Consider the following 22,648-nt stretch of genomic DNA (forward strand, 5'->3'; position numbering starts at 1 on the left):
GGCCTCGCAGGATGCAGATCTCACCCTTGCTGGCTGGTGGACTTTTACTCGCTCTGCTCTCCGTCAGGCTGGAGGCGAAGCCGGCGTCTCAGCTCCCACAGAAGGTACGGCTGGAGCTGCCCCCCGGTTCTCCCTCCTCTCCCCGTCCTGCTGAGGGTCCTAAGGGCACAGGGGGGAGATGCGGGGTGACTTTGGGGTGGCAGAGTCAGTGCAAAGTGGGGTCCTCCTTCCCCGTGGCCTTTTTGAGTGCTAGGGGACCCCCTGCTTCTCCAGCCTGTCCCGGGGATGTCAGCCCCAAAGCAGGGGCTGGAGGGGGACGCCCTGTGCCCCGTGCCCTGCGGGATCGGGGCTGGGGAGGGCGGCAGGCTGCTCCCCGGCATCACCCCGGGGCCCCCCTCTGCACTGGGGACTGGGGAAGGGGAGCAGACCCGGAGCGGGGTGGGCAGCAGGTGCACGGTGGGCAGCGTGCGAGGCCAGAGCCCTCCAGGCAGCCCTGCCCAAATGGGCCAGGCAGGGGCACCCGGGGCGTCCCCCCGGGGAAGGAGCACCCCAAATGGAGGTGCCCCAGGGAGCTGGGTGTCCCGGGATGCTGAGGAGGAGGAGGGATGCACCGGAGGCAACCGACACTGGGTGGCACTGCCCTGGGGGGGGCCAGGCACAGAGATGGGGACACGGACCGAGGGGTGCCCCAGGGCAGCGGTGGGACAGGACTGGGGGTGTCCCTGTGAGGAACTGGGGTGCAGGCTGCAGAGAAAGGGGTGATACGCGGTGGGGAGATGGATGGGGGTGAGCAACCCCAGGACTTGGTGGGCAGCAGCCCCGAGCAGGCAGAGAGATGGGGGGGCCTGGGAGATGGGGGGGGGCAGTAAGGAAGGGGTGTGACCCCCAGAAATGGAGGGGCGGGGGGTACCCAGAAAGCATTAACCAGGTGGGGGTAACGGTGGGAAAGGGGACCCCCTGATCTCCGCACAGCTGCTGGGGACACTCTGCAAGGCAGGGGTGCAGGGAGGGCTGCTCAGAGTAGCGTGACCCCCCCCGGAGCTGGGCTGGGGGGCAGGAACCCCCCCCCCGTAGGAAGACCCTGGCAGGGGACGCAGTGACCAAAGGGGCCTGAAAGCTGGCAGGGGACGCAGTGACCCTCTGGGTCACTGCGTCCCCTGCCAGCTTTCGGGCCCCTTCAGGTTATTGGAGGAGGGGGTGCAGCACCAGCAACCCTTTTTTGGGGGGGATGCAGTGACCGGGAAGGGGGGGGGCAGGAAGGCACCGCTCTGCTGCGGGGCAGGGTGATGCTCCCACCCCAGGGCAGGGAGCCCAGATTTTGGGGGGGGGAGTGGGGGGGGGTGTCCTGAGGCTGTCCTGAGGGGGGCTCTGACTCGCTCCCTCCCCACAGGCCTCCCGCGGCTCGGCAGCGGCGGCGGGTCCGCCCGAAGCGGCGGCGGAGCGGGAGAAGGAGCGGGACAAGGAACGCGGCGGCGGCGGCGGCGGCGGCGGGACGGGCCCACGGGAGGCGCGGGAGACGCGGGCCGAGACGCGGCCACGGGCGGGCTGGGCTCGGCTGCTGCAGGACCCGCCGGGCCGCCGGCACAAGGGCCTCCATAAGAAGGGCCTGGGCAAGGGCTGTTTCGGCCTCAAGCTGGACCGCATCGGCGCCATGAGCGGCCTCGGCTGCTGAGGGACCCCTGGCGGTGAGTGCGCGGCCGGGCCGGGCCGGGGGGGCTCCGGGGATGCCGGGCCGGGGGGGCTCCGGGGATGCCGGGCCGCTCCTCCGTACGCTGCCGGGTGGGAGATGCCCGCGGGTGGGATTGCAGGTAGTGAGCCCGCCGAGCCATCTGCCCACGCCCGTGCCGACGGTGGGTAAAGAGGAGGACCCCAAAGTCGGCTTTCATTGCACCCCACCCTGCCAGCGACCCTCCTGCTGCCCGGCTGCCTTGCCTGCCTCCGCAGAGCACGGGAGACCCCGGCCGTAGTTCATCGCAGCAGCTCGGGCTGGAGCCCCCCCTCCGCATGAACTAAACCCGCCGGCGCCGGGGAGGATGCAGAAGGAGCTCCGGTGCAGCCATACGTTCCCCGTTGCTCCGAGCCTCCCATGCCTGACAGACAGGGGTGACTAACGGACACGTCTCAGGAGGGCAGGGGACCCCCACATGCCTGGGGTGGGAGCATTAGCCAGGCACCTGTCTCAGCCACGCTCCAATTCATTTAATTCAAGGGAAAACAAGGCACCAGTTGCCCAGGTGTCACCTCGCTGGGGTGACGGCCAAGCGTAGCGCTTTCCTGACCCGGGCTTTGCATCTGAGCAAGTTACGGGCAGCTGGGAGAAGTCCTTCCCACAGCCCTCCAGGGCCACCGTGCTTAGGGACCGGCGGGCAAGAGAAGCATCACTTCCCCGCAGTGACCGGTTTGGGAGAAGCACGGCAGCTCCCCCCCCGCCAGCTCTCCCGAGGGTGCCGGGGGGAGCGAGGCACCACACTGCCCTGTTCCCTGCCATCAGGTCGCACACAGCTGAACTCACACCTGGGGAAGAGTCCAGGCCTCTCGCTCTTCTTCCCACAGCACGGCACTGCCCCGCTCGTGGGGATGTGCCTTGGCCCTGCGGTAACGCAATGGGGCACGGAGGGGACTGCATCCAGCCCCCCTGCTGCTCTGCAGAGCAACGGGAAGAGCGGGGCGCAATGGTGCCCGCAGGATGCCAGCGCTGGTCCATGGCCCTGCCCGGAGGGATGGGTGCTGCTCCTCCGCTCCCTCGTGTAGCGGCTTCCCAAGGAATCGCCCAGCTCAGGGCTCCGAGAAGCACACAGACGCTGCGCACCCAGCTCGCACCCATCCTCTCTCGTTAAATTCTCATCAGGGAAAAAAAAAGATTTCCGCTAGACCCCGGACCAGGAGGAGCAGCACGCTTCCCTCGGCCTCTCCCCTAAATACCAAATAGCCAGAAAGTGAGCTTCTTCCTTGCTTTAGCACGAGCAAAGCTCAGAGAGGTTTTCTGGTGGCTTCAGCATCCCCCGGCCCCGCGCCAGGATTGTTCTCGCGGGGGTTTCAGCTTGGGACGGGTAGGGGGTGTTGTGCGGCAAGTACTAACAGGCACTTTGTTCTTCTTCCTCGCAGGGCTTTGAATCCATAGTCCATTTTCTCCTACCGTGGCCAGGCAGGGCCATCCCCCAGGCAACGCCTAGAAGAGCAGAGACCCTCCCCAGAACGGACAAAAGATGTGGCTGTGTTTTTCTTTTTGGTACGAGGAGTCATGGCACCAGCTGTTTTGGTTTTGTTATTTTTTTAAAAAGTGCTCTCTATCTTATATATATTATATATACAAACACTCACCAAGACAAGGGACAGTGCTTTTCCAAGAGACTGATGAAGCCAGCTGTATAACGTTGCTGTTTGTAAATTCATGTCATGCATAAATGTATTTATGTTGTAAAGCTATTTATATATTGTTTATAAAGAGATATTTATAAAAAAATTATTTATGTAACTAAATGAAAAGTCAAGCATTGTAACATTTTTTGTCCTAAGTAGTTGAAAAACTTTAAAAAAAAAAATCATTCCGTGTGGCATTTTGTAACCTGTCTTTATTTATCAAATTCACACACAATTTAAGTGCCAGATTGATTAACAGTTAGCGAAGAAGTTGTTCAGATGTTTTAAGAAAAGTCAGGAGCGAGAGAAAGGCCAGTTGATATTTTAAGCTTTGATCCCATATGCAAAAGTAAACTCGTGCCCAATCCTGCGATGCTCTGACGGACTGGATCCTGCCCAGCGCTGCGTGCAGCTGCAAGCCTCTGCAGAACCCAGCCAAGCTCCCTGCGAGAGCACAGGGCCTCGGGCAACTCATCTATCGCCCGGATCCTGAGTGGCACCCGCGGAAATAAGCCCATCGCCCTCACCAGCCTAGATCCGGATTGATAGACAGCAGCTCGACACGAGCAGCATTCGGCCTAGATGCGTTTTAACCGCTTCCAGTCTGCAGGTTTGGGTCTAAATTTCATCCCGTAAATAAAGCTGTATCACTGGGCGCCGTACGGAGACACAGTCCCCGCTGACACCAACAAAGAGACCGCGCTGGATCTGGCCCCCGGCTGCGCCAGCGGGAACAGAGCTTTATGCCGGCGGCGCTGTTTTTCTAGGATCCAGCAGCTCACTAAGTATCTTGTTGATACTCCCATTCACCAAACCTTCGCCGCTAAGCTGTAAAGTCCCTTCCTCCAGCAGAGGTTTATTTAACTCTGCCTGGGACAGTACATAGACCAAAATATACTGAGGGCTGCCTGGTCAGGATTCACGGACACAGCTGTTGCTACCGCTTCTTGCTATGTAAAGTGCATGAAATAAATCGTTAAAATGACTCGGAGCTCTAAAGGAAACGGCAAGCGAGGGGGCGGGGAGCACAGCAAACACACGAACTCCTGCATGAAGGCTCTTTGGTCTCATTCTTCAAAGAGGCCTTAGGAAAAAAAAAAATAAAAAAAGAGTGGCAGGCGCCCAGCCCAGCCGTGACGGGAGTCACAAATTATGCCCTGACCATTGTAGTGGGCTGGGAAACAACGAGCATTATGTTCTGCCGGGCTCTGGTGCCTAGGACAGGGCAAAAAGAAAGTCACCAAGACCTAGAGGCAAAGAGATCCTTTTCCTTAGCAACCACCAGGAAACCATAGAAACCTCCAGCCCGATTCTCCCCAACTATTAGAGAACATTATGTTTACAGAATAAGAGGATTCATCCAGACGCCCGACAGCTCAATCATCAGGTTAGGAGCGCGCACGTGACGTTTCTAGCCTCGTACGAGCAAAGTCTCCGCCAGAGACAGGTACCCACCTCGCGGTGCCCACAGAGTCCAGCTGGATGGGGAGCAGCGCTGTCGGACCACGTAAGACGTTGCCTATGGGGAACAAGATCAAGACCCTGGGAAGCTGGGCTGGGAGGGAGGGAGGCAGGACGGGCAGCTGGCGGCTCGGTGCCCTGCCTCAGGGTCAGCTAGAGCCCTCCAGAGATGTCCCCAGGCAACGACAAGCCACCGTCAGGGCTCTGTAAGGCAAATACAACACCCGTGAAGGTCACCCTACCGGCTGCGCACACCTTCAGAGAGAAGGAGGGGCTGTGCCAGGAGCTCCTAAAGAGATGTCCATCAGAGGGGACTGTCCACTGTCAGCCAGCAAACCTAAGGGACGATAAGGAATCACTTACTGCACAGACCTGGCACACCAGGTCTGAACAGCGGTGTAAGAAGATGGTCCCATGCGTCCCTGCAGGGTCCTGGTCCTTGAGCACGAAGCCAGAGTAGTGACCAAAACAGAGTGCCAGGCTGGGACCAATTCCCCTTCCAGCTTTGGCTTTTTGCTGCAAAGCCAGAGCTGGAATAAAACCATCTGCCGGGTGACAGAGGGCCTTCTCCTCAACAGAGCAGAGGGAGCTTGGTCTCAGGAATTCAGTCCCCAAAATCTGACAGCTTATGTGAGGCACAACCCGAGCTCAGGTGGGGGAGATCCCAAAGATCACAGTCTGGGGTCGCATACGGTCTGGATTCCCTCTTCTCCTCTGCAGCGTAGTCTGAGGGGAAAAGCGCAGCCCCACAGCACGGGTTCCTTCCATCCACTGGGCTTCCTGGAAAAGAGCAAGCCCAAGGAAAAGGACAAAGCTGCACTGCAAAAGGACACTAGTTTGGCAGGAGGAGAGCGATCAGAGCGAGAGCTCCCTGTGCAGCGGGAGGGGATAACAGCTTGGCTCCTCGCTCTGCTGCTTCTGCTCTGACCAGCGATAAGTCACCCCATCCCTCAGCATGCTGGTTTCCCACCCACAGGACGGGAAGATCGTGCCCGCGTGGGGCTGTGAGCTGATGTGCAAGAGAGCAGGCGGCACTCGGGGCTGAAAGAGCACCTGGGAAAACTTCCAGATCCACTCAACCTCGAAACCCATGCGGCGCAGCCAGACCGGTGGGTCTGACGGGCAGCGAGTGGCCTCGGGAGCAGAGGTCAGTTTTCAGAGCGCTGACAAGCACCTTCCTCGGTTCGCCGGACAGGACAGAACGGGAAACGGCTCATTAGAGCGCAGCGAGCACCTGATACGGCCACAAGTGGGTCTCCCTGACAGGGGCTCAGTAGGAAACAAGGCCAGCAGGAAAGCGGGGCCACAGGAATCTAATTAAGAGGGGAGGAGGCCTCACGTGCAGCAGAAACAAATTAATCTCGTGTCGCTGCCTCCCTTGTGGGCCAGCTAGGTCAAATCCTCATGACATTCAGTAAAAGGATCCAGGGCCAGCACTGGTAAACTCCCTCGCCACATCCCAGCCTGGAGACGCGTAACTGCACAGCAAGAGCTGTCCTGGATGCAGGCTGCAGCTTCAGGGGGGTGGCACCTGACATTTCAACAGTGGGCTCAGAGAATGGCATTTAGCAGAGGCGCATACACACGCTCCCAAGCTCCTCTGTCCACACTCAGGTCAATTTAGCACCCGCAGGACCTAGATGTTTCCTGCTCTACCAGCTGAACGAGCAGTAGCCACATTCAGCTTCCAAGTGGGAGCACTTCTGACGTGCCATAGGAACAGCCTTGATTTCCCCTCTCCAGGAGCTATTCCTGGCATAAGATGAGCCATAGGCCCCCAGCCTGAAAAAGCACACTGCTCTCAAGTGAAAAAGGACAGGAACTTTCTCCAGCGCTGTTGTACAAGCGCCGTGCAAAGCCCAAACAGGCCAGAGCAGACCTTGGAGCTCCCACAACAGGGATGCAGTTGCCCTCTAACGTGTGGGAAATCCGTTCTGTTCCCCCAGCCCGCATTGCATGTTTTTCGCTGGTACCATTAATGCAGCTTTTCCAAGGTATTTATTGCTGAAGGGTTACAAAGCCCAGCTCAGGTGACAGCAAATCCCAAACCAATGAAGGAAAAGAAAAGCCCAGAGCAGGAGAGCAGTGGAATTTTCCAGCTGTAAAGGGACTCGAGGCATTGAGCAGGGACTGCCGGGGGCAGCAGCACACATGCCCCTGCTGCTTGCTCTAGGACTTCTCCAAGCATGGGCTGCTTCCCTCAGCATACAGAGAAACAAAGGGAAGGGATCACAGGGCAGCTTCCAGAGGGAGCCTGCGCTTGACACAAGCGCCAGTCGAAAACAAGAAGGGAATTGAATCCAGGCCCCTTCCTGTCAGTCAGCAACTAACCTTGTCAGAAGGGATGGCAGCACTAACCGAATCAGGCAATTCATTAGGCTGGGGCACACAGCAAAAGCCCACGCTCTCTGGAGCAGAACTACAGTGAAAATCCAGGGTAATGAGTTGCAAACTGCCTTTGTAAATGACACTTCTGCAGCGACTCTGGCAGGCTGGGAAAAGAGCTAATAGGAAAATCATTAGGTAGCATCCCTTTGATATTGTTGAAAACGGCACAGGCTATTTTTCCTGCCCCCTCCATAACTAACCTGGCATATTACCCATAATACTCCAGGCCAATATTCCCACGGTGGACCACCTTACTTGCATCAGGGAAAAGAAGGGTATGGTACGTGGGAGGAAGATGACTTCTAGAAAAGCTTAAAAAGCTTTAAGATTCCCCCCCCATACACACACATCATCTTCAATTCCATCAGCAACGAACCTCGGCCCAGCCAGGCCAAAGCACTTCACAGATCCCAAAGCCAGCACAAGAGAGAGGCTGTCCTGGGAAACGCAGCTGCGGAGGAGCCGACCTGCCCAAGGCTGCTCTCTGCAGCTGTAGCAGAGCTGGAATAGGACACAGCTCTGCGCTCTGCCCCTTATTTGTAACTCTGTCCTCGTCCTTGATTTCCATTACGCTAAACCAGGCGACAGCCTGCGCCTCCTGAGATGCAGAACAGCTCTGAGGAGCAATGCCTACCCACCTGGCTGGTCTGCCAGCAAGGAGAGGCGTCGTCTCACAGTCGTGATGTAAGAGGAATAGCATCGCAGCTGGCAGGTGATCCTGTCGGAACCGGTGCTCTCTAACAGCTGCGAAGGTGACAATGAAACACCAAGACGTTACTTATTGCGTCAGCACAAGGCAGCCTCGGGACCGAGCTGAGACAGCAATGAAACCTCAGGGCTGGTGAGATAAACAGCATCTTCGGGAAGAGTCTAGGGGGCCAGACAGCACTACTTCCAAACCTCATACCCATAAAGGTATGGCCCTAAGGTCAGAGAAGCTCAAAATACTCGCAAAAAGGTCGATCTCTGATGGAGCGAGGATTCACTTACCCACCACAACCAGCTCTTCTGGAAACACAGAGGTATTACGTGCGCATGAGCATTTGAAAAATGTCCTCATGATACTGAGATTCACGAGCTTCTACAGGAGACCTAGAGCTGTGCAAGGGTGTCCTACCCTCTACCAAAATTACACCAAGCGAGGACTACTGGCGCAAATTCTTTTGCGCTCTGCGGGGAAATACACATTTCAGGACTGTTAAATGACCTTATGGCATCCCATTACTACCTTGAATTTCCCGTGTGCGTGTTCATTTGCTAGACCGGGGATGACTTTTCTTCTTGACAAGAAAAAAACATGGTCACAGCTATCACACTCAGGCAATTTGCAACCTGTAGCGAACGCATCAGGGCATCTCGCGAGGCCTACACGCTGTGGGAAAAAGATGCGTGCGTGCCTGCGTACTGGGAGACAGGGAGCAAAGTGCCGCTCTGCCTGATCCTTTGCCTGGTTCACTCCTCAGAGATGGGGGCACCACCACAGTGCCACTAAGAAGCAGGGTGCCGCCAATAAGGCTAGGGGGTAAATACGCCCTCTCCTTGGAGTACGCCTTTCCAGCTTCAATCACTTACCTCCGGTAGCTCTCTGGTAGGGCCAAACTTGATGAAATATCAGCAAAATGTCAACAGTCCCTGAGAGACACCGACCTTCGCCACAGAGCAGAGTGAAACAATGACATATTTCTAAAAACTCTGCCGAGAAATTCAATCAGACTGACAGGTTAAAATTCCATAATAAAAATACAAGGTTGAGGTTACAAGTAGGAACTGAGATCACTCTCAACTTTAATTTACCTTTCTTGATGCCCCTGGGTTACTCTCTCTCAGATTACATAAAAATAAGCTAGACAGTTTCACTTTTTGGTTCCCTTGCATTAGGTCAGATGCTGTAGAGGACTTAGCAGGGAAAAAACAACAGTATGGGAGTAGGTGCCAGAGATCTGGCTAGCCGGCTCTGTGTACTTGTGGGGCAGGTTCTTTAATTTCTCCGTTATTCGGAATAATGAAGAGCAACGTTGTTTGTCACCATTGCAAAGTTTGCAACAGTCTCAGATACTGAAATACCAAACAGCAGCACCAACAGGCCTAGGAACACATAAACTTTGACGGTTTTACCCCAGCAGGAGGTGGGCTTTATTTAGCTTTCAAAATCAGAGGCCTCTCTAAACAGCTTAGATGCACTCATAGAAACCTGTACAGAACTGAAAGTTTAGGAAAAGTCTGATTTACCCATGTGATTTGTTGTGTTCTAATACAGCTATCGAAGCTCATGGCACTCTCACTTCTGCCTCCCCCCCATTAATAAGCCCAACTTCCCTTTTGTGCACATGGACCGATGCATTTTCCCCTCAAAGGATAAGCAGAACACTAACAGCAAAAACAAAAACACCCACTGGGTTCTGTATCATTTTCCATTCCTCCAGGAACAGAGAATTATTCAGCAAAATTCCCCTGCAGGGCTGGTGGGAGAATGGCTGTCTCTTACCACCGCTCTCTTCTATGGGAACAAAAGCTTCGCTTTCCCCAGCTTCGCTCTGGAGAGCGGCTCTGCAGGTCCTACTCCCGTACCCGATCCATGGAGAGACACCTGCAAGCCTGCAGGCAGCTCCACAAGCACCCATGGGATTTCAGAGGTCTGCACAAGACTGATTGCAGGATGGGTCTCAAGTCTGAACACAGAAGGGTCTGTCAGCATCACCGGTTTTCCCTCCTGCTCTCAACAGAAGACTAAGCTAGCATTCAACTTATCCAAGGAGGTGAAAAGGGAAGTAAAAGAACAATAGATTTTGAGCCAAAACTTTTTTTTTTTTCTGTAAAAGGATTGACATCAGCATTGCTTTATCATGTTCCAGAATTGCCTGATGTTAGCTGGTATCAACTGAGTCACAGCAGGAGTGCCAGGGACATTTGTTAGCGTGAGGCACAGCTTTAGGGCTAGGGCAGTCTACCAGCACTGCAATCAGCTGAGATCCTCTCTTCCATTTTCCAGCTCAGTGCTCAATTCCATATTAAACAAGCACTAGTACAAGCGGAGCTGCAGAACATGAAGCTAGACAATAAAGCCCTGAAGAGCAGAGGGAAGGCAGCTCCATCTACTTTGTCTCCCTCCGGGTGGAGGAGGCAAACAGAAGTTCAATAGCTCAAACTCTGTCCTGCCGCAATCTTGAAGTGAGCTGCAGCTGGAGCAGCCCATTGCTGCCATAAAACAAAGTAGGGCAGGATGCTCTCCCCACATCGGGGAGCAGTGTCCAGCAGCGCTCAGACGAGCTGCGTTAGCTGCCTCCAGCAGGCACATGCAAACCGGAGTTTGCATCAAATCCACCTCTGCTTCCATCTCCCTTTTATCCCCATAGCACAATTAAGCTCCCCAGGCGCTCCCTGCTCGAAACTGTCCACAATTCGGCCCCCACCAGCCCCTAATTCACACAACTCCGCTCCGAGCTGCTGCCCTCCCTGCAGTCACAGGGAGCCAATGCAGTCTTTATCCCTTGTCCTTCTCAAACAGCATAGCACCTCCTGCATCCTTCCCCGTTAACAACTACGCCTTCTGCTTCATTCCTGGAATAGCTTCTAACTCTTTCCTTCAAGCCAGATTCATTAACCAGCTGCTGCAGAGCTGTTTGCCTCCCCCAGGTACTCTGTGCATGTCATTTGTTAATGACTCATCTCAGACTGGGCTCATTGCAAAGACGCCCCTCTCCTTTTGTGGCACCAAGCGCATCGCTGGCGCACCAGGAAAGCCAAACATGCAAACAGCTCAGCTCCCTCCTCCAATACCCCATTCCCTTCTCTGTCCTCTCTCGCCATCAAGCACGGGACAGCTCTTTATTCAAAGCTCTATTTCCTCCCTTGTTTCTTTGCTGATCAAAGGCGATGTGTACCAAAGCATAAATAAAATCTTCACCCCCAGCCAGGCTTTGAGAACAGCAAAAACATAAGAACAAACTCAAAAACTTCCAACACACTAAAGAAGCTTCAGCAAACTAATGTGACTCCTGTAACTGGCTGGGAATAAACACCAAGGATGCCAAATTCACATCTATTTCCCCAGCAGACTGTGGCTTGCCGAGGAGCTAAAACGATTTCCAAAGGCATTTGTATTCCTCCTGCCTCTTTGCAGGACTGATATTAAAAATGGGAAGGAAAGAAAACAGCTAGTGAGGACCACAGAACCTCTCCTCACTAGTCAAATCTCGTGAAGGACTGGGTGACCAGTACACTGCAGCTGCCCACATGGGAAGCCAGAAACGGAGTCAGTCCACCTCCATCACATGAATCTCTTACACTTGGGTACACAAAGTCCACCTACCTCTCCAGAGAAGCTGTCAGCTAAACACTGGGAGAAGCTAGTACAGAAACTGGTACTGCCACTGCTTGGGAAACAGGTCCCTTGAGATATAGGGAAGGCTTCGTGCTCTGGGCTTATTCACTTAACATCCTTCACTGGGAATTTCTTGGCTAGGATTTCTAGGGGGAGAGAAAGCTGGCAAAGAATCAGAAACCAAGGGACTTGACCCAGAGGCAGCTGGATGGGAGGTATTTAGATCCACCTCTCAAGATTAAACACTGGTGTGCCTGCACTGCAGGAGAAGAAAAGGAGAATTTACTTTCACAAGTGTACAAGTCCTGTGACCGAGGACTGAAAACACGCAGATGGCGAAGAATTCTGGTAGCAGCAAGAGCAAGGCACGTGCACTGCACAAGTTAAGTGCAGGTGACAGCTGGCTGCAGGACCGGAGCGTTGTCACAGTCCTCCCTTTGAACAGCTCCCCTGCCTGCTCACGGAAAGCCCTTCTCTTTACAACTACAAACCTCCCACAATCAGGCATCAAAGGTGTTTAGGCTCAGGACACTGGGTTCAGCTACTGGCTTTGCCACAGATCCTTCTGCACAAATTTGGACAAAGACGAACTACTGACAAAATGGGAAGAGCACTTCCCTGCCTTAGTCAGACCTTCTGATAATATAACATCAAGAATCAAGTAAATGCTCAAGTGAACAAGTGCTGTTGGACTATAAGCCTAAAGCAGCCTCAAAGCCAAGACTCCAGACTCTGACATTAAATCAACATTTTTAATTTTTTTTTTCTAAAATGTGCTTTTTTGTGAATTGCTGTTTCAATGCCAACCCCATCCTCCCCCTTAAAAAAACAACCCACACCTTGCCAAACTAGGTGCAAATCACCTGAAGTTAGTCTGTAACAAATAAAAAACACAAAACAAAGGCTGAAATGCTTTAGAATCACAACAATGTACAAAAAAAAGGGAGGAAAATACAACCTGAAAGTGTTCAAAATTCAGAAAGACTAATCAAGTCCATTGCTTCAGCAAGGGGATGCTGCTGCGACCCCTGCCAGTGGGTCCTGGGCCACCAGCCTGCCACGATGCTAAACGGGCTCTTCTCCCATGCAGACCTCTGTCGCTAGCATCCACGGAAGAGCGAATGCGTTACCCTTTGCAGGTATCAATGGGGGAAACGACTCACAAGCAGCTCTGGGAGGTCACATCACATTCAGAAGGAACAGTTTCTAATACGCCCCTAACCACCTGCACAAAGGAAGGCTTGAAAGAGCAGCCTGCTTCCTCCTTATTGTATTGATGCCTCAGAGATGCAGAACAGTGCTTTAAATCTGTGAGAGACTAAAGGGCTTAGTAAGGGCAGTAAACAGACAGTTAAGTAAACAGCCCAGCACTGGATCTCATCTTCACAGAGCGAGGTAGTGTGAATTTCACCCCAGTTTAAAATAGACAGGGGTAGCAGAAAGGCTGAAGACTTCCACGTAAAGCAGTTCCTGGCCTAGAAACCTTTCTGTGCTCCCTTTGGGAATGAAAAGATCTGTGTCGATGGCTTCCTCTCTCCCAGCCTGGCTTTGGTAGCCACACTTCAACCCTGGGATTCAGACACTTGCTACAGAAGTTCTCCCAAGATCTGATTTAGTACAGCAGCTTCCTCAAGGTTAAGCAGCAATGAGACTGGCTGGGAGGGAGCAAAACTGTCCACAGATATATTTTTTTTCCTGCCCCTTTTGGTTAGTCCCTCTCTTTAGAAGTCCCTCTTTACAGGACCAGAACAGGGACACCCTGGAAATTAACAGGGGCTGCACAGTGTAACTTAGCCAGGTGCTGCTAACTGGGAGCTGTATTGAAACAGGGCTTTTATTTGCCAGCCTGGAAGGGACTGGCCCAGAACCCACTGAAAAAGGAGACGCAGGCCCTTTTTCGCTCCTCCTGTTGTCATTCCTAGCTGAATGACATTTAGATGGTATGTTCTAGTGACGGCTGGAGACCAGCCCTTTGACTTTGGACATCTTCTTTGTGGGCTGCCTTTGTTCTGTGTGTGGAGGGCACTCTCGCTCTACCAGCTGCTGTTCCATCTCCTGTGCCGACGACGAGGCTGTAGCTTTTAATGTTTTCTTTATGTTTGTGACCTGGCCAAGAAGAGACAGTGAATCAGCACCTGCTCCTTCCTCCCCTCACAGAAGAAACTCTGTTCATACACATATTGGAAAAACCCCTGGAGTATAGAGTGGAGATTATAAAATAAACTCTCCCACCAGAAACATGCTCTGCACTTGCGTTTATTAAAGGTAATCTTTCATCCTCACTTACAGCCAGAGTTGTTAACATTTCCAGTCTGGGTCCAATACGGAATAACTAGAGATTACTTTTTTTTTTCCCCCTCTAAGAGAAAACGGCACAATATTGCACCACCTTTCTGGCTGGCTGGAGGAACCTACTACTGCCTTGGTGCAGAAGGCAGCCATCCTACCATTACATTGGCCAGAAGCAGGAAGGACAAAGGAGACTGTGAAAGAAAAACTTTCACTTAGGACAGCACTTGAAAAGGGAAAATGCCATTTGGCCTAGCTGGCTGTCTGAGCCACAGATATTTGCTAGAAGCAGCAACAGAAATTGTTTTCGTGGGAGGCAGCAGTAGTGCTTCTGCTACTCTGGCTGAAAAGGAGAGATACAGCACCAGGCACCGTACTCCGTCCCCTGGAACCCTGTAGAGCTCACCAAAAATACAATGAGCAAACCTTTAAAAAAAAAAAAACCCACAGGCGAAAACACGTTTGGGAGTCAGGTGTGCCAACTCCAGGCCAAAGGCATCTGGCAAACCAAATGCGCTACGGATGCCAATCAAGCCGCCAAGCATATGCTGCTTCAGAAGGCAAATGTAAACCTGCAGGGATGCAGCACTCTGCAAGAAATAAACCCTGAGCAAGTGTCTCGGGAGGACCATTTTCACCTTTACAGCTGTATTAGCCAAGATTTGTTCTCGTAAGTAAATACACATCAGCAGGGGCTAAAATCGCGTGCCCGTGCTGCCATCTACCGCCCAGCGGCGCAGCGAACAGCGGCAGCAGCGCTCCCAGGTCACGCTGCTGCAGGAGCGGGTCAGAGCGCCCTGTCTGGGGGCTCCACTTGACCCCAAAAGACCCTGAAGGAAGCTGCTGACGGCGCTTTTTGCAAAAGCAACGAGACTCGAGGGGCTTTTGTTAATTACACTTTCAGGTTTAAAACAAAGTGAACTGGTCTTTTCCTTCCTACCTGCCTTGCACAAAAAGAACAGAATTGCATCCAAGCTCTGTGTTAAAAGCACGCTTCTCCTAACAAATCAACTCAGGAAACTACAGCTAGTGCACACACCTCGCGTATTTTTATAAAGAAAAATTCCAACCTGCTCAGAGTGGGCAAATTTGATGCTTGTGGTGGTACTAGCACATGGAAGCGGGTATGTTTTCTTCCTACCCCAAACTAGCACATCTGATTTGCTACCGTACTTCAGAGAAGCCACGACCATTAACCAGGTGGTACCAGATTATTTTCTTCGGTAAACAAACATTTATCAAAAAGCATAGAGGAGTCTGAAGTGACTCTGTACCCACCTCCATCTCTACCTGCTGCTGAGTTCGGTGATGGTTCTCTTTGTATTGGTTGGCTCTAAGTACTTGCTGCTCAATTCCTAAAAGAACTGCTTCACAACCATCACACCTGCAAGATACAAACAATGTCAAACGGTGTTTATGAGTTCTCTCTGGAGCAGCTGAATCAGGCAATCTGAAAGTCATGCTCGCCTAAAAGTTTAGGAGATTATTAAATTTATACTTCCTGCTTAAAGATTAGAGTTCCAAAAAGCTGGCAAGAAAAAGCTTTGATGTTTACTCAATGTATTTCACAGCATTCCTTGAAGAGTCCATGTTACTCTTAACCTGCCCATCAAAAAGTAAGCGCAGGTTCAATGCACTTTCAACTTCCTTTTCAATCAGAATTACTGCTTAAACAGGGATGCAATGCATTTTTCAAAAGTAAGTCAAATTTTAAAAATAAACAAAACACTCAGATTGAGAATCCCCCTGCCTGTTAAGTGTTCAAAAGACAAGAGCGCTCCTCCAACACAGAACTCGTAACTGGAGAGGACAGAAAGGGAACGGGCAGCGGGTTCATTGTTACCTTCCAAACAATCCTGCAAGGTCCTGGAAGCTGCCAGAGCCCTCCTGCTGAGATGGGACTGAGGGAGTTGGAGTAGAGAAGCAAAAAAAAAGCTGCTCCCACCTCAGGACAGTGTATTTGCACAGCAGTTTAATTACTTTTCATGCACGCATTACCATAGCAACTAGGACGCAATTCCCAGTCGGCTCAGAACCTGCCACAGGCTCCACGCTCTATAGGGGAATTTCTTTGGGTGGGAAGGGAATCCTACAAAAAGATGAGAAGCAGCTTCCTGGCAAAGGTACAAAAAGATAGTACCACAGTCCCAATAAGGTTGCATGCAGCCTGCATTTGCAGGAACAGAGAAGGCAAACAAAGGCATCTGAAACTTCAAACTTGACGAGGCATCCCCTCCAAAGAACTGTGAATCTCTAGAATCTGCCCGTGCAGTTCTCATCACAGTGAAAAAGGCTGAAAAGTAACGGACAGTTCTGGTTTTGTTACCAAGTGTACCAGCAGAAAGGGGAGTAGCTTCCACCATAAGACCATGAGTCCAGTTTGGCATGTCTGTTTGAAAAGACCCTTGACTCCTCGCTAGGGCTCTGCCATGTAAAAGCTACAGTGAGAGCAGAATCTCAAGACCTAGTATAGTTTGGCTTGATATATAACACAAATTGAATCCCAGATGGGATCTTGGGAAACTTGCCCAATAGACTCCTCCTTCAAGTGCCTCCTTACAGGATAAGACTCCTGATTAATGGAACATGGTGAAATTGAGCCAGCACTTGAAACTTTGAGGAATAAGAAAAAGACAGGACAAGCTACGTACAAGGAACAAGGAAGGTGGAGAGACTGCCTCACCATTCCTGGAGTGTTTTGACAATGTTACTGATGTCCTTCTTCTGAATGTCTCTGCCGATACAAAAATCCACCTCTAGCACCTGGTTTCGTTGATCCAGCTTCCCCTGGATAATATCTGTATAAACCGCCTCAATAATCAGATCTTCCAGCTCCCTCAGATTCCTCATATCCAGGTCCTTCAGCAACACAGAATAGGGAATGCACTAAAAACAGCAAGTCCAAGAATAAGTTAACAGTCCTAGAGCCAAAATGAACAGCTAAGTCTCAGAAGGTCAAGACCCAAATGTTTACTGTATCCTACGCTTTAACCTGCAAGCGCAGCAGTGACTGATCGTGGCAGAACAAACGCCTGCTACTAGGCTACATAATATTCTGATATAACTTTGGTAATTCCTGAAGCTTTGGCATAGCATGTTCTGGAGGAAAAAAGGTAATGGGATTGTAGAAGAAATTAAGAGTGTTGCTTAGTTTTCTCTAGAACAAAAAGTCAGTGTTTTTAAGAATGATTCTCCGTCTCCAGCAGTGAAAGAAGCCATACAAAGTTTCACAGCCCTTACTGACCAATTTTCATGGCAGTTCAGACACCTCCACACCTCATCCATGGAAGTCCACTAAGTTAATGTCCCAAATGCACCACAAGAGAACACTGTACCTTACAGGTACTTTCCTAGTTGTAGGATTTCTTGTGAGTACTCATGCAGTCCGATACAATTTCAATGGTATGGAATCGATGCCATTTTCAAAACCAAAACCAAACAAAGATGACTTATCATAAACGGTATACTTTACCTTCATTCTGGAAGCCAGGCTTACAATCGTCAAGTGTTTCAGCTTGTTTTTCTGAGTCGCTGTTAATTCAGGCAGGTTATCTTTGTTCGCTGTTAATGTTAAAAAGACAAGATTCAGGACTTTCCTTCAAGAATTATATAATCCAGGCTGCAGAACTTCAGGCTAGTTACACCACACTAAACCCTGAAAGGCTGAACTCCATCTGCTGTGGGTGCTGGTGAGCAGAGAGAGCTGCCGCTGACGACAGATTAGCACACCCAGTTGGAGAGGGGGAAAGTTAAAAAACAAGTTGGCAATTCCACTCTTCTCTGCTTATTTAGCAATTCTGGTTTTGGAATTAGAACATAATTCACATCTACACAAGTGGTAGATGCCAAAATGGTTGGTCAATGCTTTGTTTCTACCACCAAGTCATTTTTATTTCATTAACAAGCTGACAAAATAAAATCTTCCCCCTTTGCCGATCTGGTTGTAAATACAGATGGTTTTATTTCTCTGGAGAGCTGCAGAATTTAGGGTTGAAAGCGTAAAGTACCAGGCTGAGGAAGAGAGGAGAAATTATTAATCTAGATACTTACATGGCCTCACTGTCATTGTATTATACTCATGTGCCTCATGAATATTTAAAAACAGAAAGGAAACTGGCAGCTTTCCAAAGCAAAGAAACTCTTTAAAATATCTGCTTTAATGGAAATTAGCATTTCAGGGCCACTCAGGTTCTCCCATCCATCCCACCTCATTCAATGCTCTACATTTTGAATACTTCCCCCCCCCCCCTTCTCTTTCTTCACTAGAAAAGGAAGAACGAACGGCGCTGTCACATGCTGGGACACAAGATCCATGCACAGCAAACACATCCTCTAATCTGTCACAGAATTCATGAGGCTCGCGTTGCTCCACAGCCACCGGAATTTCCAGTCCTTGCACTTACGGATGCCACTTCTTACAGGAACTAGATAGCTCATCCACCACAGTGATAGCCAGCACTATGACAGAATTATTTGTCACACTCTGTAATGGTCTGGACTAGGCCGCTACCCACAAATGAAGTATTAAATTGTAGCAGAATGGAAGCGCATAAGCACCAGAGATAAAAGCACATCCCGACAGATACTAAGATGATTCACACATAGTCATTCTGAAGCTGCATAAAAGTCATTATTTCGATTTGCATTCTAGCTAGGAAATGCTTCATTTTGTTTCAGCAATGCCGTCACAGAATAAAAGGTTATCCCATAAACCATATAGGTTTTTATAAATAATGCAGAACAATTTTGTCTAAGTTTTCTGCAGCTTCCATAACCAGTGTCATCTAAATTTCAAAACAGATGTCTGAAATTGCACTCCGCAGAGGTAAGTGGCGTGTGAACATCAACGAATACTGCTGCAGACCAATGCAATCCAGTGGTGCAGTCCAACCCAAACCAGTAAAAGACCATCGTCTCTAGCCCTTCCTCCACATTTTAGCAATTAAAAAGCACATATGACCCAGGGACCCCCTACGGACAACTCTCCTCCCAAGCAAATTCTGGTCTTTCACCCAGCCACACTACACCAGGAACCACAGAAAGCAAAGAAGCGCCTCTGACAATTCTAAGGGGCAACCCAGTCTTGTACTCTGCAAACAGGCGGCAGTCTCTTACCTACATAGTCTGGATACGTTCCGTATGCAAACAGGTTCAGCAACTGGAAATAAGCAGCATTAGACCCTTCAGCAAGCTGGATGGGAAGAAAACAAAAGAAATTCCATGTAACATGGTTAACAGCCAATATGATACTGGTAGGCAACTTCTGCAGAGAATGTCTGGAGTCTACACAGGACAGGCAGTATGCAGAAAAGCAATTACGTCCCGGTCTTAAAGAGCTGGACCCTTTCTATGGCCTCACGAGCAGCAGCAAATGTCAGCACTTTCAGAGTCAAGATGATCTAGCCATTTCTATGCACCAGAACTTAACTACAGTTCAGACTGTCAACTGCTTTGTGCAGCACCTTAGGAGGTAAAAGAAAAAGGCAACTCTTAATTTCGGCTGACATCCTACAGGGCCAGCTCTTCTCATCGTGTGACAAGCAAGCAGGCAATGCTGTTGGTTGGTTAAGCATCCTTGCTATTACTGGGAAAGCTAAGACGGCTTACCTGCAGAGCCACAAAAACTTCAAAGCAAAGCAAGCTAGAACATTTTAAGTTGAGCACATTTGAAAGTAATAGCACTCCTCTCACATGCAAACATTTCACTGGAATAACTGCAGCACCAAGCAGTGATTTTTACTGAGTGTGGTTTTTTAATACCATTTGCTGCACACAGATCCAGGAAAAAAAAACAACTTCCTTGCGATTTGATGCTGAATAACCATAGAGGCATTTTTCGGCATATCTAAGAGCCCGTTTGGAAAGCCAAAACTTGCTGTATGCCACATTACCCCAGCTGCAGGGATACTCAACCTAGATTCCCTCATTGTAGCAGAGGGGAGTGCTGGCAAGGCATTCTCAGTAAAAGCTCTGGAACTTACTTTCCACCTTGGTTTGAAAAGGTTTGGATCTGGTTACCACCCAGGCCTGATACACTAGACATCTGTTCACGAAGACTTTTGGAGAGCATTAAAGTTATGCTTTCCAGGACAATGAAGGAGTAGAAAGGGATTTTTTCATTGTTGCCTGGCTAGGTGCCTTCTTAAAATTATTACTGTGCCGCTGCCAGGTTTTTGCTGTATTAGCAATCGCATTAAGGTAGCAAGGCTTTGTAGAGGTATTTCTTAACATCTAATGTATACAGGCAAAAGCAACATCAATCTCTCATACACAAACATCTCAGAACCAAGATAAGTCGCACCAGGCCCTTCCTGGCACAGAAATTTCACACGCAGGCTGTCTGTGGAAACTTCCAGATATCCTTTATACTGGGAGCGCAGAACGGGCATTAGGATAGAAACTCATCTCTTACCTCTTGCACATTTGTTAACTCCAATAGCTCTCCGAAGACATAAACCCCAGGAGCCTCCAGCACTTGATTTATAAGAGCAGTCAGAGCTGAGCCACTTGTACCTTTAGCTAGTAAAATAAACTGCTCTAGAAGATTGCAGGACGGTTTCTGTTCTCCTGCCATTCTAGGTTTTCAATCTGTCAATAAAAGAACATGATATTAATACATCCTTTCTCCTCTGCTGAATTCTGTCTGGCAGTGGATCAGAAGGCACGCTCAGCATAGTAACTTTTTGGTGTCAGCAGAGCCAGGTTTTTCTTCAGCAGTCAGAGGGCAGGCCAGGAACCCGGCAGGTTCAAATGCTGATTTATCTGGGGAGCAAAAACGATCCACACAATATCTGAGCAAAATTTCTGCAGACTGTCTGGTCAGTTCCCTAAAAGGATCTGCTCCTGCTAGCAGGAAAGGACTTTAGATTCCATGCTGTTTTCAGACTTTTCCTTCTACTCATGCTGCCAAATAATGCTAACTGCAAAGATGTTTATTATTATGTCTATTAGAGGCCAGGTAAGACTCCCTCCTTGCTCTTTACACAGCTTCAAAACAGCAACTAACTTAACTCTCTGTGAAGAACTGATCCACCTTGTAGGCCCGCACATCGTACCTTTTCCTTTCACACCGGCTATAGATAAGACGTGCATACATAATTCCTGGTGCTTTCTTAGCCTAAAAGGCAAAAAGAACTGTGGCCTGTAAGCGGCTTACCAGTCTACATTGTACAGTTAAAGTGTTTTTGGTTAACTGGAAAGCTGAAGTGATAAAAATACCCTTTCTACAAAGGCTCTATTTAAGTCCCTGTAAAGAGAGGTCTTTGTCTTCAGCTGTTGCCTGACATTTCTGGTGTGCATGTTGTCTCCCAGCACCAACATGTTGCTTTTGAAATGTAAAACACTATTTATTAAGAAGTTCAACAAAATAAGTTATTTGTTTACAAACAACTAAGAAAAAACTTCCCAAGCATATCATTCAGACACCAAAGAACTTAGCAGATAAGAGGGTTTTTTTGTGTTATGTTTGTATCGGATAATTCTCAAGCACAGCATGTAACCTTTACTCTGGTGAAGAAAACCAGACACCAGAGAACCTGTCTCATTCTGTGTGACCACTGGGACCACATCTGCCCTCGTGGGGGTGGTACAGTCACACAGCTGTATGCACTGTTTTGCCATGCCTAACCAAATTAAGACTTGCAAAGGCAAGGCAGCCAGCTTCCTTTATTAGTCAACTTCTAAAAATACACTTTACTCCATTCCATTACACCTGCAGGTACAAACGGTCTCAACCTGAGCGGGCAATCTTTTGCACTCTCCACACAAAGATTTCTTGGTTCTCAGTGTAAAGTCTCTTTGGGATTCTTTTCATCAAAGGCACACTTGCCGTCTGGCTGAATAGTACCTCAGTTTCCACTGGGAAATCCCTGCAACACACCAGCTCTCAACGTGGCTTCCTAATACACCTGAGGGTACATCAGTACTACTCTCCCCGCTCACAGATAAGGAAACAGACACAAAGGACAGACAATTTTCTCAGGAGAGCGCATGAAGTGACTGAGCCGGGAACAAAATCCAGATTTCACAGTTCCCAAGGTACTGTCCTCCCTCACAGGTAATCAAAACACGCAGTGGTGGATGAGGTTACAAAAGACTGGTGAGCTGTATCCATGCCCTGCGAGGAAAGGAACGCCAATTCTTTGCCCCTTTCCAAGTTAACGTTCAGACAACCGCGTTGCTATTGCAACCTGCCTGCACAACCATGTCCCCGGGACTACCTCGCTGCTCTCTCCACAACCGACTTATCCTGGCGAGAAGCGACTGAAATACAAATGGAAGACACTTTAACGGAGGTGCCCAAAGGCCACAATAACCCATACATGGGGATAAACCGGGCGTCTCCCCGCAGTCTCGCCTTGCTGCAGCCTTTCCAAGGTACCTGAAGGGGTTTCACGGCGGGAAGCGGCAGGCAGACCCCAGAGGCGGCGGGCGGGCTGCAGGGCAGGGAGGCAGCCAGGCCCCCCGGCCCCTCAGGCCCCCGGGAGGGCCCTCGGCCCCCGCCGGGCCGGCAGCCGTGCCCCACCGAGCGGGCCGAGCCCTGCCGCAGGGGGGGATTTACCCGGGGTCCCGCCGCGGGGCCCTCTCGCCCCTCACCGCCGCCCCGGTCCCCGCTCGCTTCACAGGGTTCGGAGAGCCGCACGCCCGGCAGCGCCGAGACGCGGCCGGGGAGCGGGAAAGGGAAAGGGTCGGTGCGCGGAGGGGCGGCCGGGCGGCTCCGCCGCTCCCTCCCCCGGCGTTACCTCTGCGCCTGGCCTCCCGCCCTGCGGCTCCCGGCGCCGTCCCCGCCGCGCCTCAGGCCGCCATGATGGCGGCGCCGGTGTCCCGCGC

The 22,648-nt window shown here is 50.7% G+C and overlaps 3 protein-coding genes across 13 annotated transcripts in view; 1 reads left to right on the forward strand and 2 right to left on the reverse strand.

Annotated features, from left to right (window-relative positions):
* Positions 1-4,839, reverse strand: part of DIS3L2 (DIS3 like 3'-5' exoribonuclease 2) — a 215,797-nt gene extending 210,958 nt beyond the window's left edge. For all 3 annotated transcript variants that reach the window (XR_014229096.1, XM_082320714.1, XM_082320716.1), the window contains exon 1: positions 4,816-4,839. The gene's annotated coding sequence lies outside the window, so the exon portion shown is untranslated. The remainder of the gene's footprint in view (positions 1-4,815) is intronic.
* Positions 12-1,672, forward strand: NPPC (natriuretic peptide C; the record flags this gene model as incomplete). Its single annotated transcript, XM_082320723.1, has 2 exons — positions 12-104; positions 1,391-1,672. The coding sequence occupies 2 exons, from the start codon at positions 12-14 to the stop codon at positions 1,670-1,672; spliced, it is 375 nt and encodes a 124-aa protein (XP_082176849.1).
* Positions 3,612-22,647, reverse strand: COPS7B (COP9 signalosome subunit 7B). Of its 9 annotated transcripts, none has more exons than XR_014229097.1 (10): positions 22,561-22,647; positions 20,232-20,407; positions 18,935-19,010; positions 17,292-17,380; positions 16,503-16,705; positions 15,098-15,203; positions 7,848-7,953; positions 5,077-5,158; positions 4,816-4,879; positions 3,612-4,444 (listed from the first exon to the last, which is right to left on the reverse strand). XR_014229097.1 is itself a non-coding variant. In XM_082320718.1 (10 exons), the coding sequence occupies exons 2-9, from the start codon at positions 20,391-20,393 to the stop codon at positions 5,126-5,128; spliced, it is 948 nt and encodes a 315-aa protein (XP_082176844.1). In that variant the 5' UTR covers positions 20,394-20,407; positions 22,561-22,647; the 3' UTR covers positions 3,612-4,879; positions 5,077-5,125. The 9 variants fall into 9 exon arrangements, 6 of the variants coding, with proteins under 6 accessions (XP_082176844.1, XP_082176845.1, XP_082176846.1 ...); XR_014229098.1 differs by adding an exon at positions 7,153-7,325 and having other exon boundaries at positions 3,612-4,879; positions 5,064-5,158; XM_082320718.1 differs by adding an exon at positions 7,153-7,325 and having other exon boundaries at positions 3,612-4,879.
* Between the last annotated feature and the right edge of the window lies 1 nt (position 22,648).

This window comes from Platalea leucorodia, assembly GCF_965183815.1.
Source record: "Platalea leucorodia genome assembly, chromosome: 8".
In the NCBI taxonomy this organism is placed as follows: Eukaryota; Metazoa; Chordata; class Aves; order Pelecaniformes; family Threskiornithidae; genus Platalea; species Platalea leucorodia.